This window comes from Primulina eburnea, chromosome 2 (assembly GCF_022965805.1).
Source record: "Primulina eburnea isolate SZY01 chromosome 2, ASM2296580v1, whole genome shotgun sequence".
NCBI classification, from domain to species: Eukaryota; Viridiplantae; Streptophyta; class Magnoliopsida; order Lamiales; family Gesneriaceae; genus Primulina; species Primulina eburnea.
In genome coordinates this window covers 38,993,078-39,019,136 of record NC_133102.1, presented here as the reverse complement: position 1 = coordinate 39,019,136, position 26,059 = coordinate 38,993,078, and the positions used below count along the sequence as shown (strand labels likewise).

The 26,059-nt window shown below is 33.8% G+C and overlaps 1 protein-coding gene across 4 annotated transcripts; it reads left to right on the top strand.

Annotated features, from left to right (window-relative positions):
* The first annotated feature begins 12,578 nt into the window (after nt 1-12,578).
* LOC140823125 (uncharacterized) lies at nt 12,579-25,342 on the top strand. Of its 4 annotated transcripts, XM_073184293.1 has the most exons (21): nt 12,579-12,702; nt 12,814-12,908; nt 13,003-13,115; nt 13,231-13,306; nt 13,413-13,555; nt 13,861-13,947; nt 14,799-14,882; nt 15,348-15,555; nt 15,763-15,848; nt 16,105-16,336; nt 16,476-16,599; nt 19,284-19,420; nt 19,609-19,717; nt 20,776-20,818; nt 21,446-21,617; nt 21,817-21,887; nt 21,993-22,086; nt 23,946-24,155; nt 24,248-24,454; nt 24,555-24,956; nt 25,040-25,342. In XM_073184293.1, the coding sequence occupies exons 2-21, from the start codon at nt 12,891-12,893 to the stop codon at nt 25,163-25,165; spliced, it is 2,742 nt and encodes a 913-aa protein (XP_073040394.1). In that variant the 5' UTR covers nt 12,579-12,702; nt 12,814-12,890; the 3' UTR covers nt 25,166-25,342. The 4 variants fall into 4 exon arrangements, with proteins under 4 accessions (XP_073040394.1, XP_073040393.1, XP_073040395.1 ...); XM_073184292.1 differs by having other exon boundaries at nt 12,641-12,908; XM_073184294.1 differs by lacking the exons at nt 15,348-15,555; nt 15,763-15,848 and having other exon boundaries at nt 12,641-12,908.
* Nucleotides 25,343-26,059: the final 717 nt, after the last annotated feature.

Genomic DNA, 26,059 nt, shown 5'->3' with positions numbered 1-26,059 from the left:
GGTTATCATACTCACGAGTCTTGTATTTATCGGAGAATATCCTCCTCGTGCGTTTTCTTTATTTTTACAAATACTTGTACTTGTTGTTTATCCGTTACTTTGTATTGCAATATTTATGAACTAATAAAATGCATCGTAATTTTTTTTAGTACCACCATGTCAAATTTAACAAAGCTCGAATTTATTGCGCTCGACATCACGGGAAAGAATTATATGCCATGGACTCTAGATGTAGAGATGCATCTTGAGTCATTGGGTCTAAGCGAGACCATAAAAGAAAATGGCATATGCACGTCACAAGAAAAGGCAAGAGCCATGATATTTTTGCGTCGACATCTCGACGATGGATTGAAATGCGAATATCTGACTGAAAAAAATCCCATGGCTTTGTGGAAGGGATTAAAAGAAAGATTTGAACATATAAGGGAAGTTATACTTCCGACCGCCCGGGATGAATGGAACACACTGAGATTCCAAGATTTTAAAAAAGTCAGTGATTACAATTCGGCTATGTATAGAATAATCTCGCAATTAAAATTTTGTGGACATGAGGTCACAGAATCTGAGATGCTTGAAAAAACATTTTCCACATTTCATGCATCAAATATTACTCTACAGCAACAATATAGAGTACGTGGATTTGCGAGATATTCTGAGCTCATCGCCTGTCTTCTTGTGGCGGAAAAGAACAACGAGCTATTAATGAGAAATCATCAGTCCCGACCCACTGGATCAACAGCATTTCCAGAAGTAAATGCTGTAAGTAAAAATGAATTTATACCTGGAAACCAAAATCAATTTCAAAGACAAGGTTTTGGTCGAGGTCGAGGTCGAGGTCGTGGACGTGGACGTGGACGTGGAATTGGTCGTGGTCGTGGACGCGGCCGTGGTTTTGAAAATAATAGAGATAGTTATAACTCATCTCAAAAGAGCGTCCCAAACCATCCACAGAAAAGACATCATGAGAATACAAGTGTTAATGAGAATCACTCAAAAAGATATGAAAGTTCTTGTTACAGATGTGGTACTCCAGGACATTGGTCCAAAGTTTGTCGATCCCCTGAGCACCTTTGTAAACTTTATAAAGAATCATTAAAGGGGAAAGAAAAGGAGACCAACTTCACTGAACGCAGTGACCGTTTGAGTGATTCAACTCATCCTGATGCTGGTGATTTTATGAATGATTTCTCTGGAAATGATCAACATGTTGGTGGGATAGAAATGAACAATTTTGATGCTGCAGATTTTCTCAATGATTTTTCTGAAAATGAACAACATAGTGGTAGAATATAAATGTACAATAATTTGTTTTTCATGTATTCATATAATAATGTTTTATTGTACAATTATGATATGTGTTATATTTATATATGTATTGTCAGTAATTTTATTTCATTGCATATTTTTTTGAAGTTCAAATATGGAAAATGCTATGAGCAAAGCTGAAGTTTGCATACCCGATAGTGGTACAACGCACACTATCCTCCGAGATAAAAGATATTTCTTGGAACTAAAACCAACAAAAACAACGGTGAACACAATATCAGGTCCTGTAGACTTGATTAAAGGATGTGGTAAAGCACAATTTTTGTTACCTAATGGTACAAAATTTTTGATCAATGATGCTTTATATTCACCACAATCGAAAAGAAATTTGTTGAGTTTTAATGATATATATTCCCATGGGTATGATACTCAAACAATGAATGAAGGGAATGAGAAATATATGTGTCTTATCACATATAAATCAGGAAAGAAATATGTGATTGAAAAATTACCAATGCTCCCTACTGGATTGCATTATACACATATAAGTCTCATTGAATCAAACATGGTAGTTGATAATTCTTCGATATTAACCAATTGGCATGATCGATTGGGACATCCTGGTTCAACAATGATGCGAAGAATTATAGAAAATACACATGGTCATCCGTTGAAAGACCAGAAGATCTTTCAGAATAATAAGTTTCAATGTAAAGCTTGTTCTCTCGGAAAACTTATTATAAGACCATCACCAGGCAAAATCCAAACTGAATCACCAATGTTTCTTGAACGTATTCAGGGTGATATTTGTGGACCAATCCATCCACCATGTGGACCATTCAGATACTTTATGGTATTGATTGATGCCTCCAGCAGATGGTCACATGTATGTTTATTATCAACTCGAAATGTTGCATTTGCAAGATTACTTGCTCAAATAATAAAATTGAGAAATCAATTTCCCGATTATACAATCAAGAAAATTAGACTTGATAATGCTGGTGAATTTACTTCCCAGACTTTCAATGATTATTGTATGTCTATGGGAATCATTGTTGAGCATCCTGTTGCTCATGTACATACACAGAATGGATTGGCTGAATCATTGATTAAACGTCTGCAAATGATTGCTAGACCAATGATTATGAAAACAAAACTCCCTATTTCTATATGGGGACATGCAATTTTACATGCCGCTGCATTAATTCGTATCATACCAAGTGCATATCATAAATACTCCCCAATACAGCTTGCATTTGGTAAAGAACCAGACATTTCTCATCTGAGAATTTTTGGATGTATGGTGTATGTGCCTATTGCACCACCGCAACGAAAGAAAATGGGACCTCAAAGAAAGGTTGGAATTTATATCGGTTATGATAGTCCATCAATCATTCGATATCTTGAACCTCAGACAGGAGACGTGTTCACAGCACGTTTTGCTGATTGTCATTTTAATGAGGAAATCTTCCCAATGTTAGGGGGAGAACAGAAACATACCGAAAAGGAAATTACGTGGTATGTATCATCATTGTTACATATGGATCCAAGAACAAAACAATGTGAAAAAGATGTACAACAAATTGTACACTTGCAGAGAATAGCAAATCAAATACCAGATGCATTTGCAGACACAAAAGGGGTAACTAAATCATATATACATGCTGCAAATGCCCCTGCTCGAATTGAAATTCCAAAGAAACAAATGGAAGATACTCATGATGTCATTAAACGCCTGAAGCGTGGAAGGCCAGTCGGTTCCAAGGATAAAAATCCTCGTAAAAGAAAATTCATAGAGAAACACGATGATCACAAAATAAAGAATGATATTTCTGAAGAAACACATGATGATCACAAAATAGAGAATGATGTTCCTGAAGAAACACATGATGATGAAAATGTTCTGTCAGAACCACAAACTGACGAGAATCATGAAATCTCTATCAATTACATTAATACTGGAAAAATATGGAACCGAAAAGATATAGATGAAATTGATGATATATTTTCTTATAATGTGGCAATCGAAATCATAAATGATAATGAAGATCATGAACCAAAATCTTTTGGTGAATGTAAAAATCGGCAGGACTGGATAAAATGGAAAGAAGCCATCCAGGTTGAATTGGATTCGCTAAATAAACGTAATATTTTTAGACCTATAGTCCTTACACCTGAAGGTGTAAAACCTGTTGGATACAAATGGGTTTTTATTCGAAAGCGAAATGAGAAAAATGAAATAGTAAGATATAAAGCTCGACTTGTTGCACAAGGTTTTTCTCAAAGGCCTGGAATTGATTATGAAGAAACGTATTCTCCTGTGATGGATGCAATTACGTTTCGGTATTTGATTAGCTTGGCGGTATCTGAAAATTTAGAAATGCGTCTTATGGATGTTGTTACAGCTTACTTATATGGATCACTTGATAGTAATATATATATATGAAAATCCCTGAAGGATTTAAGATGCCTGAAGCACAAAGTTCAAAACCCAGGGAATGTTATTCTGTGAAATTACAAAGATCATTATATGGGTTAAAGCAATCAGGTCGAATGTGGTATAATCGGCTAAGTGATCACTTGATGAAGAAGGGATATGTAAATAATTCAATATGCCCTTGTGTTTTCATTAAGAAAACAACATCCGGATGCGTAATTATTGCTGTATATGTTGACGATTTAAACATCATTGGAACGAGTAAGGAAATTCAAGAAGTTGTGTCATACTTGAAGGAAGAATTTGAAATGAAGGATCTTGGAAAAACCAAGTATTGTCTGGGTTTACAAATTGAACAAAAAGAATGTGGAATGTTTGTTCACCAGACAAATTATACAGAAAAGATCCTTAAACGTTTTAATATGGATAAAGCAAATCATTTAAGTACTCCAATGGTTGTTAGATCATTAAACATAGAAAAGGATCCATTCCGTCCATGTGAAGATGATGAAGATATTCTTGGTCCAGAAGTACCATATCTAAGTGCCATCGGTGCCCTTATGTACCTTACAAATTGTACAAGGCCTGATATATCTTTTGCCGTGAATCTGTTGGCAAGATTTAGCTCATATCCAACAAAGAGACACTGGAACGGAATTAAACATATATTCCGTTATCTACGAGGAACGACAGACTTGGGACTTTTGTATTCAAAAGATGCTAATCCAAGTATAATTGGTTATGCTGATGCTGGATACTTATCTGATCCACACAAGGCACGTTCCCAAACTGGATATGTATTTACTCGTGGAGGCACTGCAATATCTTGGCGTTCACAGAAACAAACGCTCGTAACAACTTCATCAAATCATGCCGAGATTATTGCACTACATGAAGCAAGTCGTGAATGTGTGTGGTTAAATCAATGACCCAACATATCCAAATTTCATGCGGATTATCATTCGATGAGAAGCCTGTGATACTATATGAAGATAATGCTGCATGTGTTGCTCAAATGAAAGAAAGATACATAAAAAACGACAGAACTAAACATATTCCTCCTAAGTTCTTCGCATTCACCAAGGAGCTTGAGAAGGATAAATGTATTGATGTTCGTCACATTCAATCAAGTGAAAACTCGTCAGATCTCTTCACAAAGGCACTTCCTACGTCAATATTCAGAAAGCACATATATAATATTGGGATGCGCAATCTACGAAAATTGTGAAGAATTGTTCATGTCAACATCAGGGGGAGTTTACGTGACTGCACTCTTTTTCCCTTACTATGGTTTTTATCCCAATGGGTTTTTCCAAGTAAGGTTTTTAACGAGGCAGTACAAAAACACGTAATGAAGACATCATCGTATCATGATCATCATCACAAGGGGGAGTGTTGAAATATTATTTAAAATGTGAAAAATATTTGTGTTGAAAATGTGAATGTTGAATGTTGAAAAATAGGTGTTGAATATTGAAAATTAGTGTGTGATGATGTAGGTAATGATGTATTTTATTTTTGGATTATGTGTAAAGATTTCCTATAAATAGATCTCTCATTTGTGAAGAAAATCACAATTGAGTAGAGAGAAAAATATTATAAAGTGTGTAGTTTGGTAAATTTTGAGTGTTTGAGATTTTTACTTTTTACCATAAATTTTTACTTTTTCACAACATGACTGAATTATTTTGACTTTTTTGGAGTCAACATTGATGGTCACGAGACAAATGAAAATTTAGTAAGTCAGGAGGACAGTAGTCAAATAGATTTTACTTTTTAAATGTGGTATAAATAAATAGATCTATTTAAATATATATATATTCTACTTACCCATAATTGACTGTTAAAAAACTTTTATCGAATTTATAAATATTATTTTAGAGTACCCATAATTGACTATTAAATTTTTTTTATCGAATTTATAAATATTATTTTAGATTATAATGTTAAATTACCTTTTTAATTAAGAATATTAGGTCTCTTGTAGACGGTCTCATGAATCTTTATCTATGAAACAGGTCAATTCTATCGATATTCACAATAAAAAGTAATACTCTTAGCATAAAAAGTAATATTCTTTCATGGATGACCCAAATAAGAAATCTGTCTCACAAAATACGACTTGTGAGACCGTCTCACATAAAATTTTTGCTTTAATTATTGATATCAGATTGAATATTCGTCTTATAATATCAACAATGTTAGCTAAGATTTAGATAATATCTCACATCTTTTTTTTCAACATTGAAACTTTAGAATCATTAGTAGTACGTGTCATCTATGTATCTCTATCAAAGTAAAAATTTAAAATATATATTTAAAGTAATGTTAATGTTTCACTAAAATAAAAATTAACCGATATAGATTTTTTCTTAAACAAGTTTTGATATTAATTTATATAACTTTATATTTATTTGCATCTCAAAGTAAAAAAAAAAAATTTATGTATTATTCATATGATAAAAATCAAAATGATATTAAAAATAAACAACGGAGAACTACCAAAAAAATATTTTTAATTTTTCAAATAAGTCAAATCATATTAATTATTAAAATCGAATTACATGAAAATTTTGAGGATTTAATTTTATAAATATTAAACAACCAATAAGTAGTTTTATTATTTTTTTAATCATGATTTTCCTTTTATTTTTAGTTTTTTTTTTTCATTGAATGAATCTCAAAAATTATTTTAAATAATTTTGTGTTAAAATAAAATATAGAATCGAACAATTTTACTAAAGATTTGATATATCATTGCCATTTTAAGAGTAAAGGAGCAATTAAGAGTGTTTTTAACATTAAAAATATTAAAAGTATTACTTGTAAAATGCAGAATATAAATATATCACTACCCTTTATTTAAATTTGGATTTTATTTCATAGGAATTATATATATCCTCCTTTTTGTCCATTAACGTCGCAGTTCGGTTATGACCTTATGGGCTATGTTGATGGCTCAACACCCTGCCCGCCTCCCACCATCTCACGAACCGATGCAACAATACTGGATCACTCACCTTGGGTTTGTCAAGATCTATTATGTCGGGGAGCAATAATCATCCATGTTAGGTAAATCAATTGAAACGTTAAACTTACACTGCAAAAAAAATATTATTATTGTATTATAAATTATAAATAAAGAGTCACACACGCCAAACACAATTTAGAACTCACGCACGCCAACCCATCGCCAATTATGCGAATCTGGTTTCCTAAGAAAAGCAAACACGATCTAGACCCAGTTGTGTCCTCAACTCTATGAACAACATGATTTCTTTAATTCCTTATATTTACAAGTAACGTGTATTTGCACCTAATTAATGTGGTTTAATAACAAATAACACAGATAAAACAATTGATCTTAAATGAACCTTCAAAGAACTCATATTTGACAATCTGAGTAAAGAACAATCGACAAACGGCACAAAGTATTAAACTTTGATAAGTTTGATTTGATAAACACGCAAAGCGTGCACAAAACCTAAGCTTTCTTGTGGAGAAAAAACTCACCAATTCATTCAATAATCTTCTACGATACTGTTTATACAAGTTTTATAAATATAAAAATGGTCAAAATACATCCAAAATCGTAAGTTAGAGGGCGATGGGGCAGATATTTTCATCCACTGTGGCGCAATGGTCTCGCATAAAGGTGTGCTGAGGCGGGGATTTTAACTTGCTGGGGCGCACTGCCTCGGCTTGGCTGCCTTCTTTTTAGTCATTCAATACTTGAATGACATTATAAATGCCCAAACTTGATTGGTATGCTCTTGGTATCTTTCCATGAATATTTGAGGAGCTTCATTGAATTTCTTTCTAACAGTTAGCTCTTAACCCCCGAAAAGATTCATATCACCCAATCTCCACTCATCACCTCTTGTTCTGGCGTCGTTCGCCTTTCGTCTTCGACCATCGCACTCCATCGCCCCTATGTGAAATTCGACTTCCTACTCTTGTTTTCTTAACTTGAGTAGTTGGACTGATTTCTTCTCTGGTGAGCTAACTCATGTATAACAGTTTTCTGATGTGCAGTTTTTTCAATCACATATTTTTGTTTGCTTTGATTATGATATTCAATTAGTTTTTTAATATATATTTGAATTTTCAATTTAATGCAATATCTCATTTTTCTCAAGACTATCCATGTACGTGGTAGGGACTTCAGCCCTCCAAGATTTTCGCAGCCAAGTGATCACAACTCTCACATTTGTTTGTCTATGTGGGCCTTTCAATTTGTTTCAACATACAGCTAAGGGTTCATCAGATTCTCTTATTCTCAATTTGGTGGTCTTCCGGCTTTATTCTTCTTGTGAATGAATATGAGACTATAAAGATGGAAACTCACAATTATGCCACGAATTTGGTCCATTGATTGACATTACTAGCATTGAATAACATTTTTTTTGTAAGTTTGGGTGGTATAATATTGACTAACACAAGCCTCTGGATCTTTTTTCTTTCACCAAACAAGTATATTGAATGCTTGCATATAATATCTATCAAATCTCATTGCCTACAACTGCAATACTTTTTTGAAATTCCATTGTGTATTGCTCCTGACTGTTTGCTTAATTGATTTGGAAGTTTATATCATCTGATTTCATAGGGATTTGATTGACAACATCTAAATAATTTCTCATCAGATGACTCTAATATTTGAACAGTTTATTATATCACACTTGTCAGATTTCTCTCAATTTAATTGAATCACAACATCAATATATTTCTCATTGCTTCAAACTTTTAAATTATTGGACTAATGCATCCAAAATAAAACTATTGAAGCATTCACGCATTATTTAACAATATGTCACACATATGGATAGTGTTGGACTCGAATGCATTATGGTCCATCTCCTTCAACTCTCATATCTGCCTACTAAACTCATCCATTTGTTTGCCTTTACAGAGCCGACAAAGCATTTTAACAGTCACAATTTTGAATCCCATCATTTTTCATATTGTTATGCAAGTGTCTTACATAAAATATGTACTGAGAATTCAGAAGAAAGCTCTCCAATGCAGGAACCAATTTTTTTTTGTTTTTATGACAAAAAATGTTCATGCATAATCATTCTCTAACTTAACGTCGCCATTTAATAACTGTAAAAACCACATCTATGTATATCTTATCTCTCACTCGACCAAGCGTAACATATTAAACATATGTTATTATTTGGATCAAACCCAATAACAGATAACAATTTTTCACTATTTTTTATTTAAGAAAACAACTATCAACACATATCATGTGTCTACAACATTCTTAAAGCTTAACTTACATGGATAAAAATATACGCACATTTTTTGAAAACGTGGTTTTCCTTCTTCCTCAGTCAGCTTCAAAATCACGATGACATCTCTGTTAGTCCTTTTCAACTCTGCACAATAGTTTCTAATTTTACTAAATTGCTCGTCTACATTGCCCGGCGAAACACAAACTCAATGATTTTCTCTTCGCTAAGTAACTCGCTTTCTTGGAAATCTTTGACTTCAACGACATAGAAAACTCATCGTGAACTCGTTGCTTCTTAGCTTAGGATTTGTTAGTAATTTTTTTTTTTTGCAAATGTTTACACTAACTAACTTGAGCTAATGCAATTGTTTTTGTAATTCTAAGCATTTGTGATCTCCTCAAAAAGTTTTCACTTGCCAACAACTGCCGTTGCTCATCACTCATCCACAATCATTGTTTTTGCATTGAAACCTAATCATATTGTCATCATTCTTAACTAACCAAACATACATTCAATTTCTGATACAATGACTATCGATTGAAAAATTTTCTTTTTTATTTGACTGCAAAAATAAGCCCAATATTCAAATACAGGGTTTCAGATTCTATCTTTCGGATTAAACGCATGAAAATTTTGAATTTCATATTCATCAGAATTCAATGGTCTCCCATGAAAATTACAAATTTTTTTCGCCATCAGAATTCAATGGACTCCCTATCCATCACTATTCACCCATCATCACCACATTCATTTTGTTGCATCATACACAACAATTCATCAGATATGTGATATTTTTCCCTTTATTGAATCCAACATCGTGATCTAAATAAGTTTGAAACAACATATCGTCTTCATAAAAATCATAACCACTATCGTCAAATTCATCAACATCGGTATTATGTACCTCATATTTCTTAACACTTATCTACATCCTAATTTCTATGCTCCCCAACACCTTATAACTGCTCGCACCACCGTTTTGTTTAATATAAATTTCCAACCTCATTGTTACTTGGAATGTGGGGGATAATGTCCATAAAATTTGTGTCATTTTCCAAATATCTCCCATTTATATTCTCCTTGATATGTACCAAAACTTGATAGATTGCTTGTATTTACATCCTACATCCTCGACATTCCCCTCCACAATTCAAGCATCCCTTACTCGTCCATATCAACATAGTCAAAATAATCAACATTTCCACCAATATATTCATTTTCATCCAGAGAAAATTTCATTGACCTATTATAATATAAATTAATTGTAAGACAACATGTTCTTCGCAAAGTCCTAAATTAACATGCACAAATTATAAATCAATAAATTTATGAAAATCGCAGAGTATAAGAGTAAATTAGTAATATACAAATCTGATGCTCACCTTGGGTCCGTCAAGATCCATTATGTCAGGGAACAAATAAGAATTTAGTTACATTGGTACCACAAATTATAACTTTTGATAAAATGGCAAAAACTCGATCCTATAATGGCTTTCAAAATCATGGTCACTAATTCGATTTTTATTGATTATATGGAGTGCAAGAGATTGTTGGGGGTGCAATAGTTGTCTCTAATGGATAGAACAATCGAAACATGACTCTTGAGATGTTGTACAATTTAAAATATTTGAGTCGTATCGTTACCACCATTGATTGCTTTTGGTAAAACGATTAATACTCGGTCATATACATCACTTCTCAACTCTATCGTTGATGCACTTTTCCCTACCTTGATTTCATTCATTGATGCATCCAAACACATCCCTTGATGTATGGACAACCATTGCCAAGAACTATGTTGCTCGAGTACTTGTGGTCTATTGCAACTCAAATCGTTCTTATCGTGTCAAATTATCAAAATCCATCACCGACTTCATGAAAGGCATTAAGCTACTTTGGGTGAGACCACAAATACTTTTTTCAAAAAATATTATTATAAATTATAAATAAATAAAAAGTCACACACAGACACAATTTAGAATCACGCACGCCAAACACCACTCACACACACACACTACACTTCATCGTCCAAACTAGTCAACCCAATTTCTACTCGTTTCCTCTCATTATGGCGTCCTTCGTTGTTCATCTTTGATCGTCGCTCTCCATCGTCCCTCCGTGATCTTCGACTTCGTACTCTCTATTTCTTAACTCGAGTAGTTCGACTGATTTCTTCTCTAGGTGAGCTACTTGTGTAAAACAATTTTCTAATATGTAGTTGTTTCGATTACATATTTTGTTTTACTCTGATTATGATATTCAATTAGTTTGTAAAAATATACTTACAATTTCATTTTAACGGAATATCTCATTTTTCTCATGACCTTCCATGCACGTGGTAGGGACTTTTGTCCATCAAGATTTTCGTAGCATTTTTTTTGTCTATCCGGGCCTTTCAATTTGTTTTGACTCGAGTCTAGGGGTTCATCAGGTTCTCTTATTCTCAATTTGGGTAGTTTTACTGCTTTATTCTTCTCTCATAAAGAGGCAAGTAAGGTGGAAACTCACAATTAGGCCATAAATCTTGTTCATGGATTGAGATTACTAGCATTGAATAACATTTTTTTGGGGGTAAGTTTTGGGTGATAAAATAGTGAGTAACATAAGCCTTTGCATCTCCTTTCTTACACCATACGCGTATATTGAATGCTTGCATAGAATACTTATCAAATCTCTTTATCTACAATTGCAACACTTTTTCTGAAATTTCACTGTGTATTGCTCTTGATTGTTTGCTATTGATTTGGAAGTGGATATCACCTGAATTCTATGGATTTTGATTGGCAACCTCTAAATAATTTCTCTATTCAATCCCTTCTTTATGTCTCCGAGTTTTGAATAAACCAACCAAATAATACAAATTATTTGATGCTTAACTTAATTATAAATATTTCTATATTTATGTATTTTATTTCATTCACATTAAATTATTTATATATGATGAAAAAATCACAATAAAAGTTAAAGTTAAACCCATTTTAATCATTTTCAATCAATCAAATAATATAAATTATTTAATACATAATAACCAAATTAGTCCTTTAAGTTTGTCAAATTTATGTTTTGGTCATGTAAATATTAAATTTTGAGTTTTGATTCAATAAATTAAGTTGTGTTTTGGTTTTAGTAAATTTTTGTGGATTATGAAGTGGTTTCGTCGACATTTCTTGGTGCCAAATCAACATTTCCGAAATCAAATCAATATTATGTAAAAAAAAAAAAAAACAAGACATAGCATAACTTATATAACCAAAAATAAAAATTGAACATTTACAGAATCAAAACACAAAATAGATAAACGTACGGAACCATTTTGACTATTTTTTCATTATTTAATACTTAACGTAGTTATAAATATTTTTATATATCCATTTTTTTATTTATTCCAATTAAATTAATTATATATAATTAAAAATAACAAAAAATAATATCTATATATATATATATATAATTGTGTATTCAATGAATGAGTAACACCTCATCGGTGTTCATAAAAATATGCACAATAGGTGTACAATATATCAAATATATATATATATACATGTATATATGCGCACGGTTTTATTCATATTCCGATTAAAAATTTTATTTTTAACAAAATCTTAATTATTTTTAAAACAAGATTCGGTACTGTATTGAAAATGGGGAGGGAAAAAATAAAAATGATAAATTTGACATGAACTTTTCAGTTATTTTACCAAGCCGACAAATGGGCGGGTGGCCTCGACTTGTCCCGCCTCACCTCGTTGAGCGGGCCGGGTTTGCTTGCTCTTGGACAACCATGACCATACTGACTGCAGCCTTTTCCTGTGATTCAGGCTGCCCAGCAAGTAATGGCGGGAAAAAAACTAATACCTTTTATTTGCGTAGGCTTTGAGCGCTGCATTCACATGATGCAATATCTAGGCCTAGGTTTTCAGTGACTCTTCGTCTCTTCATCATCCACAATGGAGTCTACTCTCAAGGTACGTCGTCTTTAATTTTTTTCCCATGCTCATTTATTCGACTGATTTTCTAGCGCACATTGTTTGACGCTTCTTTTTCCTCGTCTGGGTGCAGAAATATTTTGGGTTTTCAAAATTCCGATCGTACCAGAAGGAAATCGTTGAACAAATTCTCGAAGGAAGAGATTGCTTAGTGGTTATGGCCACTGGAAGTGGCAAATCACTGTGGTAAAATTTCCTAATCAACCCAAAATCCTTTACTGATTTACACTTAAATCTGTTTTACTAACCCAGATGAGTAGTCTCCTAAATACCCTTTTTGTTAAATGATGTTATAATAAAGTTATCAGGTGCCACCGTTGGTTGCAAAAAAGACTTCTGTTGTGATAAGTCCTCTTATATCTTTAATGCAGGACCAGGTTTGTGTTTAGCTTTATTTTTCCAGTTCTTTTTATGATATCTGTATTTGTGAAATGAAATACTTATGTTTACGTCTGGCGTATATGTTGTGAACTTATGGTGAAGGTAATGGCGTTGAAGCAAAGGGGTATACGTGCTGAGTATATTTCCAGTGCTCAAACTAATCCTAATGTGCTTAGAAATGCCGAGAGTGGTCAATATGATGTTCTGTACCTGACACCGGAGAAGGCCTGTGGGCTCACAAATAGGTACACTTTTGTAATGATACAACTTGCTTGTGAAATTTTTTAGGCGTTCTGTTTTTCTGAGATGCTCAATGGACCTGAGTGGTGCATCATTTAAGCTGATGATTGACCTTCTTGCACTCTGTTGTCTTGTGATGTAAGTTAGTTTAGTCAAGTAACAGAGTTTTGTAAATGGTAAATATCCTGGGTTTTTTCCCGGTCTGTTCCCCAGTATTTTAGAAATGGATAAGTTTTTTTTTTTTTTTTGTGTGTTTGAATTTGGGCCTTTTTGGCCTGCATTTCTCCTGATTACACACAACCTGCTGCAGTTTCTGGTCAAGATTACTGGATTCAGGAATCTGTCTATTGGCTGTTGATGAAGCACATTGCATATCAGAGTGGGGCCATAGTTTCAGGTTTGTTTATTGTCGGGAAAAATGCATCATACTTGTTGAGTTGTTAGAGCTTCTATGTTTTCAGGCTTATTTATTGTTTCATGTAGTAAAAAAGCAGGAGTGTTAAGAAATGTAACAAGCCATCTAAGACCGAAGCTTGATACTTAAGCCGGGGGATTGAATTTGTGAAATTGGCTCATTGTGCATCTTACCTTCTGTTACTTCTCTTGCATTTTGATCAGTAGTTCAAAAATTGAATAAGCATGGAAAGCCAAGGAAACTCTTTGGTAGCCAGTTATTTTAAAAGATATGCCCTTTATTTGGAAGGATCTTTCGCTTCTGACACTAGATTTAAATTTTTGAATATTGAACCGTTAAGATAGGTTTTTTTTTTTACCTAACTGCTTTCATTGTAACGTTGGTTCCCACCAGGAAGAAAAGGTAAATCAAGGAGACAGCAAAGCAAAAGATTTGTTTTCCCTTACTTTAGTCTTGCTTCAGGGAATTTAGTTTTTTCACCGAACCTCATATGTAGAAAACCTATGATTGATTCTATGCAGTGAATGATTTAGTGCAACACATGTCGTCTCATGAAAGCTCAGTGACAAACATTTAGGCAATACTCTTTAGCGTGAATTGTCAAATGATGCTTCAATACTGTAAATAATTTATTTTTTCTTTTTTTTTTTTGCAAGCAATTTTTGTTAGTGAAATGTAAGATGAGAAGTCGAATAAACTTTTTGTGTTGTCTTCACATGTTTGCAAGCATGTTTGTGTTAATTGTTTGTAATTCTATAATGTCTAAAATTACAACCGGTTATCCTTTTTCTCTGAGCTTTTTATCATTTTCCAATGGTTTGTAAATTTGACAGGGTGGAATACAAACAATTAGATGTGTTGCGCGATGTTCTTTTAAATGTTCCAGTTGTTGGATTAACAGCTACAGCTACTGGAAAGTAAGTATTAATTTCTCATACTTGACGTCTACCGTTAGCCAATATTCAGCTTTGTTAGTCAGTTCTTCAATATAACTGGGATGGTGTGAAGGTCTAATATTTATTTGATTATGACTTTCCTGTCTTCCAGGAAGCCTTAACTCATTTCAAGGCAATAATGCATTTTATGTCAGCTCCAATCCTGTGGTTTAACAATTTTATTTAACATTTAACGAAGAGGGATTAGTTTGTTTTGGATTAAAACTTGTCATGGTTTGAAAATGAAGGATGGCTAGAACCTAGTTTAGCACAGTAAATAATGCAGCTTTTCATTCTGGTAATTTTCAGACATTTGCGTTACATTAAATGTTTAGATCTGAGAGTTTTCAATCACAATGAAATGTTTTAAATAGTCTTTATGACTGAGATTTTGTGGTGTGATATTCCATTTTCTAGAAGCTCCTAAATAACTTATTTTATTTTCAGGGTCCGTGATGACATCATGCTTTCATTGAAGATGCATGATCCTCATATAACCATTGGATCGTTTGACCGCCCAAATCTCTTCTACAGTGTCAAATCTATTGACCACTGTAGTACTTTTTTGGATGATCTTGTGAAGAAAATTTCTTCTTATATAGACAATGCAAGTTCGACAATAATTTACTGCACGACTGTCAAAGATGCCGTGCAGGTCATTTCACTTTCTCCTAATTTTATAAACTCTTGTACTAGATTACGTGTGGAAATATTTATATGGGTATTCTCTTAGACAAATATTATGTCAAATTGCAACAAATATGACAGAAATTACAACTTTTTTTTATGATGAATTGCTAAGTCCTATGTATTTTTTATTTGATTTCCTGACACTAATTATATCCATCACCGGTTTCTGTAGATTTTTGAGTCTCTTGATGCGGCGGGAATTGCTGCTGGATTATACCATGGACGAATGTCTCAGAAAGCACGTGAGGATTCCCACAGGTTTATTTCCTTATAGATTCTTTCAAGTGTAATGCCATATTCTCCCTCAAATTGGCAATACTAACAGTCCTTGGGTGATTATACATTTTTCTGTTTTGCGATGTTAAAGAATTTAAGGAATGTAGTTTGTGTCCATCAGATGTAATTTTTTTAAGTACTATTATTGGCCTGGTTCCTTTAATGTTATAATTTACAAAACTGTGTCATTAAAAAAAAATTTGAACTTTAGATTTGAAACTGTTTTTCTGACCTGCAGATCATTCATTAGAGATGAATTTTATGTCATGGTTGCCACAATAGCTTTTGGTATGGGAATCGACAAGCCTGATATAAGATATGTAATTCATTATGGCTGCCCAAAGAGTTTGGAATCATACTATCAGGAAAGTGGACGATGTGGCAGAGATGGTATTCCTTCAACCTGCATGCTGTATTATATGAGAAGTGACTTCTCAAAAGCTGATTTTTATTGTGCTGAAGCACGCACAGTATGCCTCTCTTCTTAACAGTCTTACAAATTGATAATATTGTTTCACAATTCTTGACACTTTTTTTGCCGTTCGAATCACTACTCGCACATGTTACTCTGTTTCTGATGAGTTTTCTGGTGCATGTATGGTCTACAAGGCTGACCAAAGAAGAGCGATATTGGAGTCATATATGGCTGCACAACGCTATTGTTTGCTGACAACTTGCAGAAGAAACTTTTTGTTGGAATACTTTGGCGAGAAAAACTCTCCCGTTGACTGTGGTACAATCACAGTTTGTTTTTTCTTTCCTTACATGTATTTGCTCTATTGAATCTGCTTATTTAGAAATTATTGGGTTAAAGTGTTCAGATTCTCATTAGTGGTAACACTAAATTCAATGGTTCAAATTTCAACAATTCTCTGAATCCTCGATAAATGGCAAATTCACTTGACTAGGTGCATGCAATTTTTTGTTCTTAATTGTTCATATATGTGGCTTCTTTTTAACCTCGGGACTGAAACCATTATATTTTCTCTCTCTAAAAAACCCTGAAAATTCTCTCTTCCTTCGTTCTTGACCTGGGATTAAGAACATGTTGTCAGATACAATATCAGAATCTCAGAATGCTTTTGTCGAGGGAAGAGACATACTTGATTGTTGTTTTATTGCGAATGAACTATTGGAAGAGGGAAGTAGGAATAAGAAGCCATGGTGGGTTTCGAAGGTTGACTTCGAAAAAGCATACGACAATGTAGACTGAGATTTTTTGGATTTTGTATTGAGGAAGATGGGGTTTGGAGAGAGATGGAGAAGGTGGATCAAAGGATGTGTATCGAATGTATCATTTTCTATAATGAGAGGTCAAGGGGCAAATTTAACACACAAAAAAGGCTCAGACAAGGTGATCCTTTGTCTCTTTTTTTGTTTAACTTGGTAGTGGATGTGTTGGGGAGGTTGATTGATAAAGCTAAGAACAAGGATTAAATCAAAGGGATCGTAGTTGGTAGAGACAAGATAGAGATATCTCATATTCAGTTTGCGGATGATACACTTTTCTTTGTTAAGGAAGATGATCATATTAGATTTTTGGTGGAAGTTGTAAGGTCGTTTTGCAACATGTCTGGGTTAAAAATCAATTGGGAAAAGAATGCTTTGTTGGGCATCCAATGTGAAGAAGAAGAAGTTGAACATTTAGCTCAGCAAATTAGATGTGGTAAGGATAAGTGGCCGATTAAGTATTTGGGAGTGCCATTAGGAGGAAATCCATTGCCATTCTCATTTTGGGAACCCATTCTGACTAAGATGTCGAAAAAGTTGGCAAGTTGGAAGAGAGCATTTCTGTCAAGAGGGGAAGGTTAACGTTGATTGCATTAGTTTTAAATGCATTGCCGATTTATTACACGTCTCTTTTTAGAGTACCAAAGGGAAAATCGGATGTGATGGATAAAATTTCAAGGAACTTCCTTTGGGATGGAGTTGATGGTGATGCACATAGTCATTTGGTTACCTGGGAACATGTGTGCAAACGTAAAGATAAGCGGGGATTGGGTACTGGGAGTATTGTTTTGAGAAACAAAGCTATGTCGGGGAAATGGTGGTGGAGGTTTTATGTGGATCAGACGTTGTGGAAGAAGATCATAGTGAGTAAATACAGGTTACAAGAGAATGTTTGGGATGCGGGTTTAGCGAGAAATGTGACATTCAGATGCCGATGGAAGTTTATTTCCTGATCTTACTCGACTTTTCAACAACTAGTGAGGATAAAGGTTAGAGGAGGTACCAATACTAGGTTTTGGGAAGACATATGGTGGGGGGATTATTCTTTTAGGGATCTGTACCCATCTATCTTTATTTCAACTTTCCGCGGTTAATATATGCCTATATTCTATTTTGCTCGCTTTGACAATTCTTCATCTTCCCAGTCATGGACTTGCATTTTCGAAGGGTTTCGAGGGATGGAGAGTTATTAGAGAATGATTAGATATGATAAGTTTGATTGAAGGGGTAGATGATATCCGAGTGGGGATCCTTCCGGTCTTTTCTCAGATTGTGGCTTTCCCGCTTTTTCGTACTTCTATGTTATTTCGAAGGTTCTAGTTCCAACAAAGATCCAGATATTCTCGTGGACAACGATTCTAGGTAAGCTGCCAACCTTGGAGATGATGCAAAAGAAGTGGCCCTCATCTGCTATGTGACCAAATCAGTGTGTGTTGTGTTGGAATGAGAGGGAAACATGGGGACCATAAGCTTATTCATTGTGCATTCACGAACGGCTTGTGGGCTAGGCTTTCAAAGAATTGGATTTGGTTTGGGTGGTGCCGAAGTCAACGAAAGATTTATTCGCTATGGATCTTGGACGCCTACTTGGCAACAATGGAAGAATTTTTTGGCAAGTGGTGGTTCACGGCATATGTTGGTCGGTGTGGTTAGAGAGAAATCAAAGAATTTTTGAAAATACAGAAGACAATAGTGTCGAGTGCATGGATAAAATCAAGATCAAAATTGCTACGTGAATTGGTGCTCATGAAGAATTTCATTATGTTTCAATCGCACACTTATTGAGAGATTGGGCTTTGTGTACCATCGATAGGGCAACGATCTTATGTAGTTTTTGTTGACGGTGGATCACTGGTCCACTTGTCATAATCAACATCTTTCAAGTTATTAATAAAAAAAATTTTCTTATAAAAAAAAACCATTATGAAACGTTGTTTGACATTTGTGATGATAGATCTCTCATTTCTTTTTATTTTTAAACATTTAAAGTTACAGAATTTCATCATTTACAAACCCAAATTTCTTGTGCTTATATAAACTCTTGTAAAAATTTCAAGTGTTTGATGTTTCGATATCAGAAGTCCGTCAGCGACTAATTGTGTTATCATATGAAATCATATCGTATTAGGGGCATGAATTTAATCAGAAAAACGTGACACTGATAGGATCCTGGTTTGATGTGTGCAGGGACTTGTGATAATTGCACTAGCTCAAAGAAAGAATGTGACATGTCTAGGGAGGCATTTCTTCTGCTGGGCTGCATTCAGTCGTGCAGGGGCCACTGGGGTCTCAATTTACCTGTGGATGTTCTTCGTGGGTCTCGAGTAAGATGACTGTTGAAAATTTTATGTTTGATTGCAGCAATACAGTGTATATTCTAACTAGGAAGTATTTGATTTCACCAATGGCTTGGATGTGCCTGAAAGAGTGTTTGAAAGTTTCTTCAGTCAATTCTGTAGTGTGGTGCTCAGAAATTCCTAGTCGTGATGCTAGGCTTCATTTGTGATTGCAGTCCAGGAGAATTCTTGATGCTAAGTATGACAAGGTTCCATTTCATGGCCTTGGCAAAGAATTGCCATCTAATTGGTGGAAGGCACTAGCTTATCAGTTAATTTCACGTGGTATGTAAGAGCTGCCTTGTTTGAAAATTATGTGTTTCTCACTTTTTACGCACCTTTTCCTTGTTTTTAGGTGTAAAATAGAACACATCCAATGGTTGCTTTCCTGGGCATGACATAAAAAATCAGATGTAAATTTCAACCAGATCCTAAAGGATACTCACTGAATTCTAATTAGCTTCGGCCTGCTAAGCTCCAAGCTTACGATTGTGGGAAAAAAGACCTTGTCAGACTTTTTACTAGATACCAGCCGCTTACATTGTTATAACAATTCATCATGACAAATTTCATTCAGAAAAAGCTGTCCTTTGTGTTTTTTCAGTGTTATAAAAGCGCGAAAAAGCATCAATTAGACATGAAAAAACCGTCGACTCTTTGGTTGACCATATTGATCATGAAAAAAGCTTGTAAAGCGCAATTTTTTAAAATAAAAATTTGGTAATAATATAACATTTGTAGACAAAAAAAAACGCTAAATGCATTGAAATAGATTTTGTCTCCGACCCTTTTTATTTTTGCCACTAATGGATGATACATGATCCAACATGGATCAACAAAAGTTTTACTCGACATAATTTGTGATTTCGAGACTCATGTGATTGATAACTTGAAAATTTATGCATTTATTCTTAAAAAATTTACTTTTGTGCATTATTTAATCTGTTATTTATTTGATATAATTAAAATTATAATAAAAATTTAAAACAATTTTCACGCTTCTCATACTAAGCTCGCTTAAGCTCATAAACTTGAAGCTTGATTGTAACGCTTCGTCACCCTTCACACTTTTTAGAACCTTGGTTTTTACTCACTGACTTGCTCTATCCAATATTTGTTTTCACGTTTTAGAGAAAAATTTGGTAAAGTATCTAATGTTACTGTAATAAAAAGTTGTTCACACTAGCCTTTCACTGTGTATGTTTGTAACATTGGGAGACACTGGTGGAAAAAAGTTTTTCGATTTTTATTTCACTTGGTTATTGTGTCAGAATTATCTGACAATGGACCACTTGTTCCATTTTACTTCCTTTACATGATAAGCAGCTATGCATTGAATGCAGATTATTTGATCGAGAGCTTCAGAGACGTGTACAAAACTGTAAGGTCGAGTTCTTTTCCCTCATTCATGTAGACCCAATTTCTCTTCAATAGTTTCTAAATGGAATTGATTTCTCCAATAAGTAGAGCCATCTGGTCTCATGCCATTTTATCTGGCAATAAATACTTGTCTTCAATGTAATGTGGTTAAATTTTATGTCCAACTATTGTGGATTGAATGTGATAAATAGTCGGTTCTAGAAGGAATATTTTTAATATAAAAATCGTGAAAGTATGCTCTTAGGATTCGACAGCCCCATCTCGCATTAGTTTTCATGTGTATACTATGTGAGAGCAAATTAATTCTTGTTATATTGCTTCTTAGTTGATAACAAACCTTAATGAAAAGGGGTAAACAAAATTGAATATTATATGTGCTGTTTGTTCTAGAATCCCTTGAGATTGAGGGAAATAATTTATTGTGTGTAACTAATGGATATGATCGTGTATCTTGTAGTTACAACTGTTAAATTCAGGAAGTATCCTTCGGTTGTTTGATAAGTAGAATGAGCAAAGTGAATATTGGTTTTCATAGTGAAGAGTCATGTTTCTATGCCTCCAATGATATGAAACAATGTAACCAGTCTCAAATGCAAACAGTGATTGAATAATAATTTATATTTCATGCACCAGAGTTGGACCAAAGGGAATGCAATTTTTGAACTCCTGCACCCCTGATTATCAACCCCCATTGTTGCTGACGTTGACTCCAGAGATGATGGGTGATGAGGAAAACAAAATTGCAGTTAGTGATGCTGGATTTATTGATTTTTGCACTGAACTTGATTTAGATAAATTTTCCCAGGTGTGTACTCTCAATTATACATCTTTTTTTTAAATTGACACTGCTGAGTTATACATCTTTTTGTTATCAATTATATTATTTTTGCTTGCTACCATTTAGCATGAACCCCATGCTTCTGCACTATGTGTTGTTTTGTTATGCAACCAAAATATGCATGGTTTGACCGGTTATCTATAATATCTTTAACCTCCTGCTTCAGGTAGAAGATCTGCTATTTAGAAGGCTGGTGGAAGAGAGACTGAAGTATGCAAGAGATACTGGAACTGCTCCGTGAGTGTTTTTATTTTTTATCATCATTCTTTGCAGCGATGAAAGTCATTTAGATGAATGAAAGGTTTTCTACGTCCTGTATGTTGATATTTTGTAGCCTTTCAGATATGCATTATGTGGTGATCAAACATTAAGAAGAATAGCAGCGACAAGGCCTTCCACGAGAGCTAGGCTAGCAAATATAGATGGTGTAAATCAGGTATACACTGTGATGGACATTTTAATCTTAAAAATCTTGTTTAGGTTGATAAAATTTTGCATGTTTGGTAAATTACTCATTTTCTTTCTAAAGCTGTGTGTAATAGTTTTATTGTGGTTTGTACATTAAAATTGTATTTATGTTTCTCTTTGGTAGCACGTTTCTGAGTTATGTTACCTATCATGCCTTTACTCATGCAATGCTCTTGACTGATACCCGACTCTCACCAGGGAATGAGCTATTTACATGTAGATTAAACGTTTCCTTTCTCCTTTTAATTTTTTTTTAATAAAAATGTGCAATTTGAAATATCTAATCGTGTTGGTAGTATCGTAGTATAGAGATTACAGTAACATGTACAACACTTTAACATTGTTTCCCACTGGCTTCCCAAATGGAAATTGCAAGTGTGGTGTGGATGCATACTTGCTGGGATGGAGCGTCCACGGGGCGCATGCACTCAATTTTTTTTGTTTATAGGTTTAGTGGGGGGTGCAGGGGCTAGGTTGAAACCACCTTCCCCTTCAAGTTTTTTCTAAAGTTTTAGATGTATGACATTTTTATATATAAATAAATAAACTAGTAAAAAATAAAAATATGATGTTATTCATTTCCCTTAATTCTTCTTAAATCCCAAGTTTTAAATTGGAGTGGAAAATTTTTAAATCTCAAATTCTGAGTTGAAATTGAAAAATTCCCAAATTTCAAACCGTAAATTTCTTCTTATCTTTCCCAATCAACTATCTTACTCAACATAACATTCTTGCTACAACTTTAATTGTCAAAAATATTAGATGTTATTAATATTTTGTGTATTGCTACTGGCAATCTTCTTCAAGGAATTTCCATCTTATTACTTACTGTCTTATATTACTGTAAACATTCAATTTCAGTTTATGGGTATAAATTTGTAAAATTTATATATGTTGCGATACAGGAATTTAACAAATGTTTTATTGTTTGTCTGTTTTCCTTGCAATCATAGGTACTTAGGTTCAATTTTGTTAGTCCATTTGTATTTAATTGAAATAGTCATAGCATATGGTTCAGTTTTATAGGTAACACAATATACATTTTTTTTATATAATGAATGCATACTTATATTGCCTTATTATTGAGGGTTATTGTATGAGTCGTTTTGCTTTATAATAGTTTCGGGCTCATGAATTAATTCAAATAGTTTGCTAACTGAATTGTAGTATTTGATTTGGTATGAGCACATTGTTATCATAAATTTTATTTTTTCTTAGTTATTTTGTTTTCATTTTGTAGAATGCATGACTGATCTACTAAATTTGCATGGTTTTGTTTGATTATTTCGCTGTTTTAGTTTTAAATGGCCTGTATTTCATATGGGCTCGTCATTAGTGACAAGGCAATTGAGTTTTATTTAAGAAAACGGTGTTACGGAAATACAATTAGTATTTTGGAATTCATTGATGAAGATAGTACTATTACCTTGAGAGCTTATATTAAAATACTATTCAAATGCCTACTCCTATATGTTATGCCCACTTGATTATATCTTTAACTTCTAAATAAAAGCAACACTTTCATAAACTTAACTTTTTTGTGGGGTCAGCATGCCTAACTTGGTTATATCACATCTCTAGTTTCTTATTTCTCTTCTAACTAATTTTCAGTCATTTGTGGGGCCTGGCAATGCAAACATAAATCCCGCCGACATTTGTTTCATCTCTTCATGCTACTTCTCATTCATGAGTAGCTTTTAAAATTACTGATGATGTGGTGCTTATCACCCATAGAAGCCTCATCTCTAGATATAATAAACATGGTAATTGCTTCAGTATTTCTTTCTTCGATGGTTATCTAATCTGGAAGTTTTGATTATGGTGCAGCACTTTTTGACAACACACGGCGATATTTTACTGCAAACTATTCGATCTCTATCAAAAGAATTGAGCCTCTCTTTAGATGGGGAGCCACATACAGAACCACTTGTGTCGAGAAAGGTTCCGATTAAATCCAAGAATAAACGACTAACGACCCCTGTGAGGTTTCAATCTTGGAATATGTGGCAAGATGGTTTTACGCTCAAAAAAATTGCTGTACGTTTTGAGATGCATGGTATTTCTTACATTTGAATTGTAACCTATTTGGTAATTAATTTTGGACTTAAGTTTTAATTTCTACTGTGTAGAATCACCCAGATAGAGCAGCTCCAATAAAAGAACAAACTGTCTTGGAGCATATTTTTGAAGCGGCAAGAGAGGGATGTGCTATTGATTGGCACAGGTTGTGCGAGGAGATTGAACTTACACATCAGATATTTAAAAACATTCAGGATGCTGTATCAAAAGTAGGCAGTGAAAAGTTAAAGCCTATAAAAGAAGAATTACCAGAAGAGGTAATAAATGGAACATTATGGATATCAAATCAAATTGCAGTATCTTTATGCATCCCGGATATTGTGCTGATGACGATATATTGTTGGGTAAACGTATTAGGTGACTTACCCCCAGATTAAAGCTGTCTTGATTATGCAAGAGCTTGGAGTATCAATGGGTACTATTTCATCTGTCCATCAACACAATGGCACAGCAGACGATTCCTCTAATGGGATGTCAAAACATTCTTATGGGTCCGACCATTCTTGCCAAATGGAAGGGGTTCAGCCTAATCTTGAATCACTCATTCCTAATGTGAACGATGGTTGTTCAGTTGAAAACTCTCAACAAATCACCCCTGATCTTCTGGTTGAGGATTCAGATATAAATGAAGCCGCAGCTGCTCATGTTGACGATTTAAACCGTGCTAGGAAACGCCAAAAACTTGATGCACCTCGGGAAGAACAGAATATTGCCACAGAGAGTTCTATTCTAGTCTGGATTGATAATTTTGGGGATGGAGTAAGTGTTTGTTGACCTCTCTCTCTAAACTTAACTACTTTTTGCCTTTTGATAAAAAACCATGTGTTTCTAAATATGCTCAGGTTTTGCTTTCTGATATCCTGGAACATTTTAATGGATCAAAAGAAGACTCGATAATCAATCTTCTGCAGCATCTGGAGGGTGAGTTTCTGATATTTAAGAAGAACAATGTTTATAAAGTTATGTAAATAAACTGGTCAGTAGTTCTTTGTTGTGTGGAGACACCACACCTTGCTAAATGGGGACTCTTCTACTTTTCTTCATTTCTCCCTTACTTTTGGTGCCCCATGTCTTTTGACTACTGCACAAGCTTTGTTAAAACGTTCTATTTATTGTATAAAGGTAAAAAAAAACGTCTTGTGCAGTTTTTGCACTCTCCATTGTTGCTGCTGTCGGGTTGACACATTGCTCACGAATTTAAAATTATAATCCCAAGAAATTAGAAAAAACTCAAAATCATCAGCTGAAATCTTAAAGATAACTAGAGTACGTAAGAACGGGCGTTCTTGTTTAACTTTTCGGCCAAAAGTGTCTGCACTTCTTGCATTTTGATAATCTAAAAATAGAGTTGATTGAGCGAATGATATTTTTTAGCGTGTAGCTTCTCCTGTTTTATTGGCACGATCATATGATAATAAATTATTTTTTCCCACTGGTTGGGGGTGAAGGGGCTAGGTTGAAACCAACTTCCCCTTCAAGTTTTTTCTAAAGTCTTAGATGTTTGACATTTTTATATATAAATAAATAAATAAACTAGTAAAAAATAAAAATATGATGTTATTCATTTCCCTTAATTCTTCTTAAATCCCAAATTATAGTGGGGTGTATTAAATGTAGAGATTTAATAATTTTTTTAAAATGATAGATTTATGTGGATTTGGTATATTTTTATTGACTTTTGTAGAATCTCATAGATTTATAATCAGAATTTCATGGACTTTTGTAAAAAAATTTCAAGATTTTGATAGATATTTGCAAATTTTTTTGAACTGGTAATTATTTAACATAAATAACATCTTCACTTTGAAATAAATTTACTTATTTAAAAAGTAAATATGTTTAATATATGGAAAAAAATAACA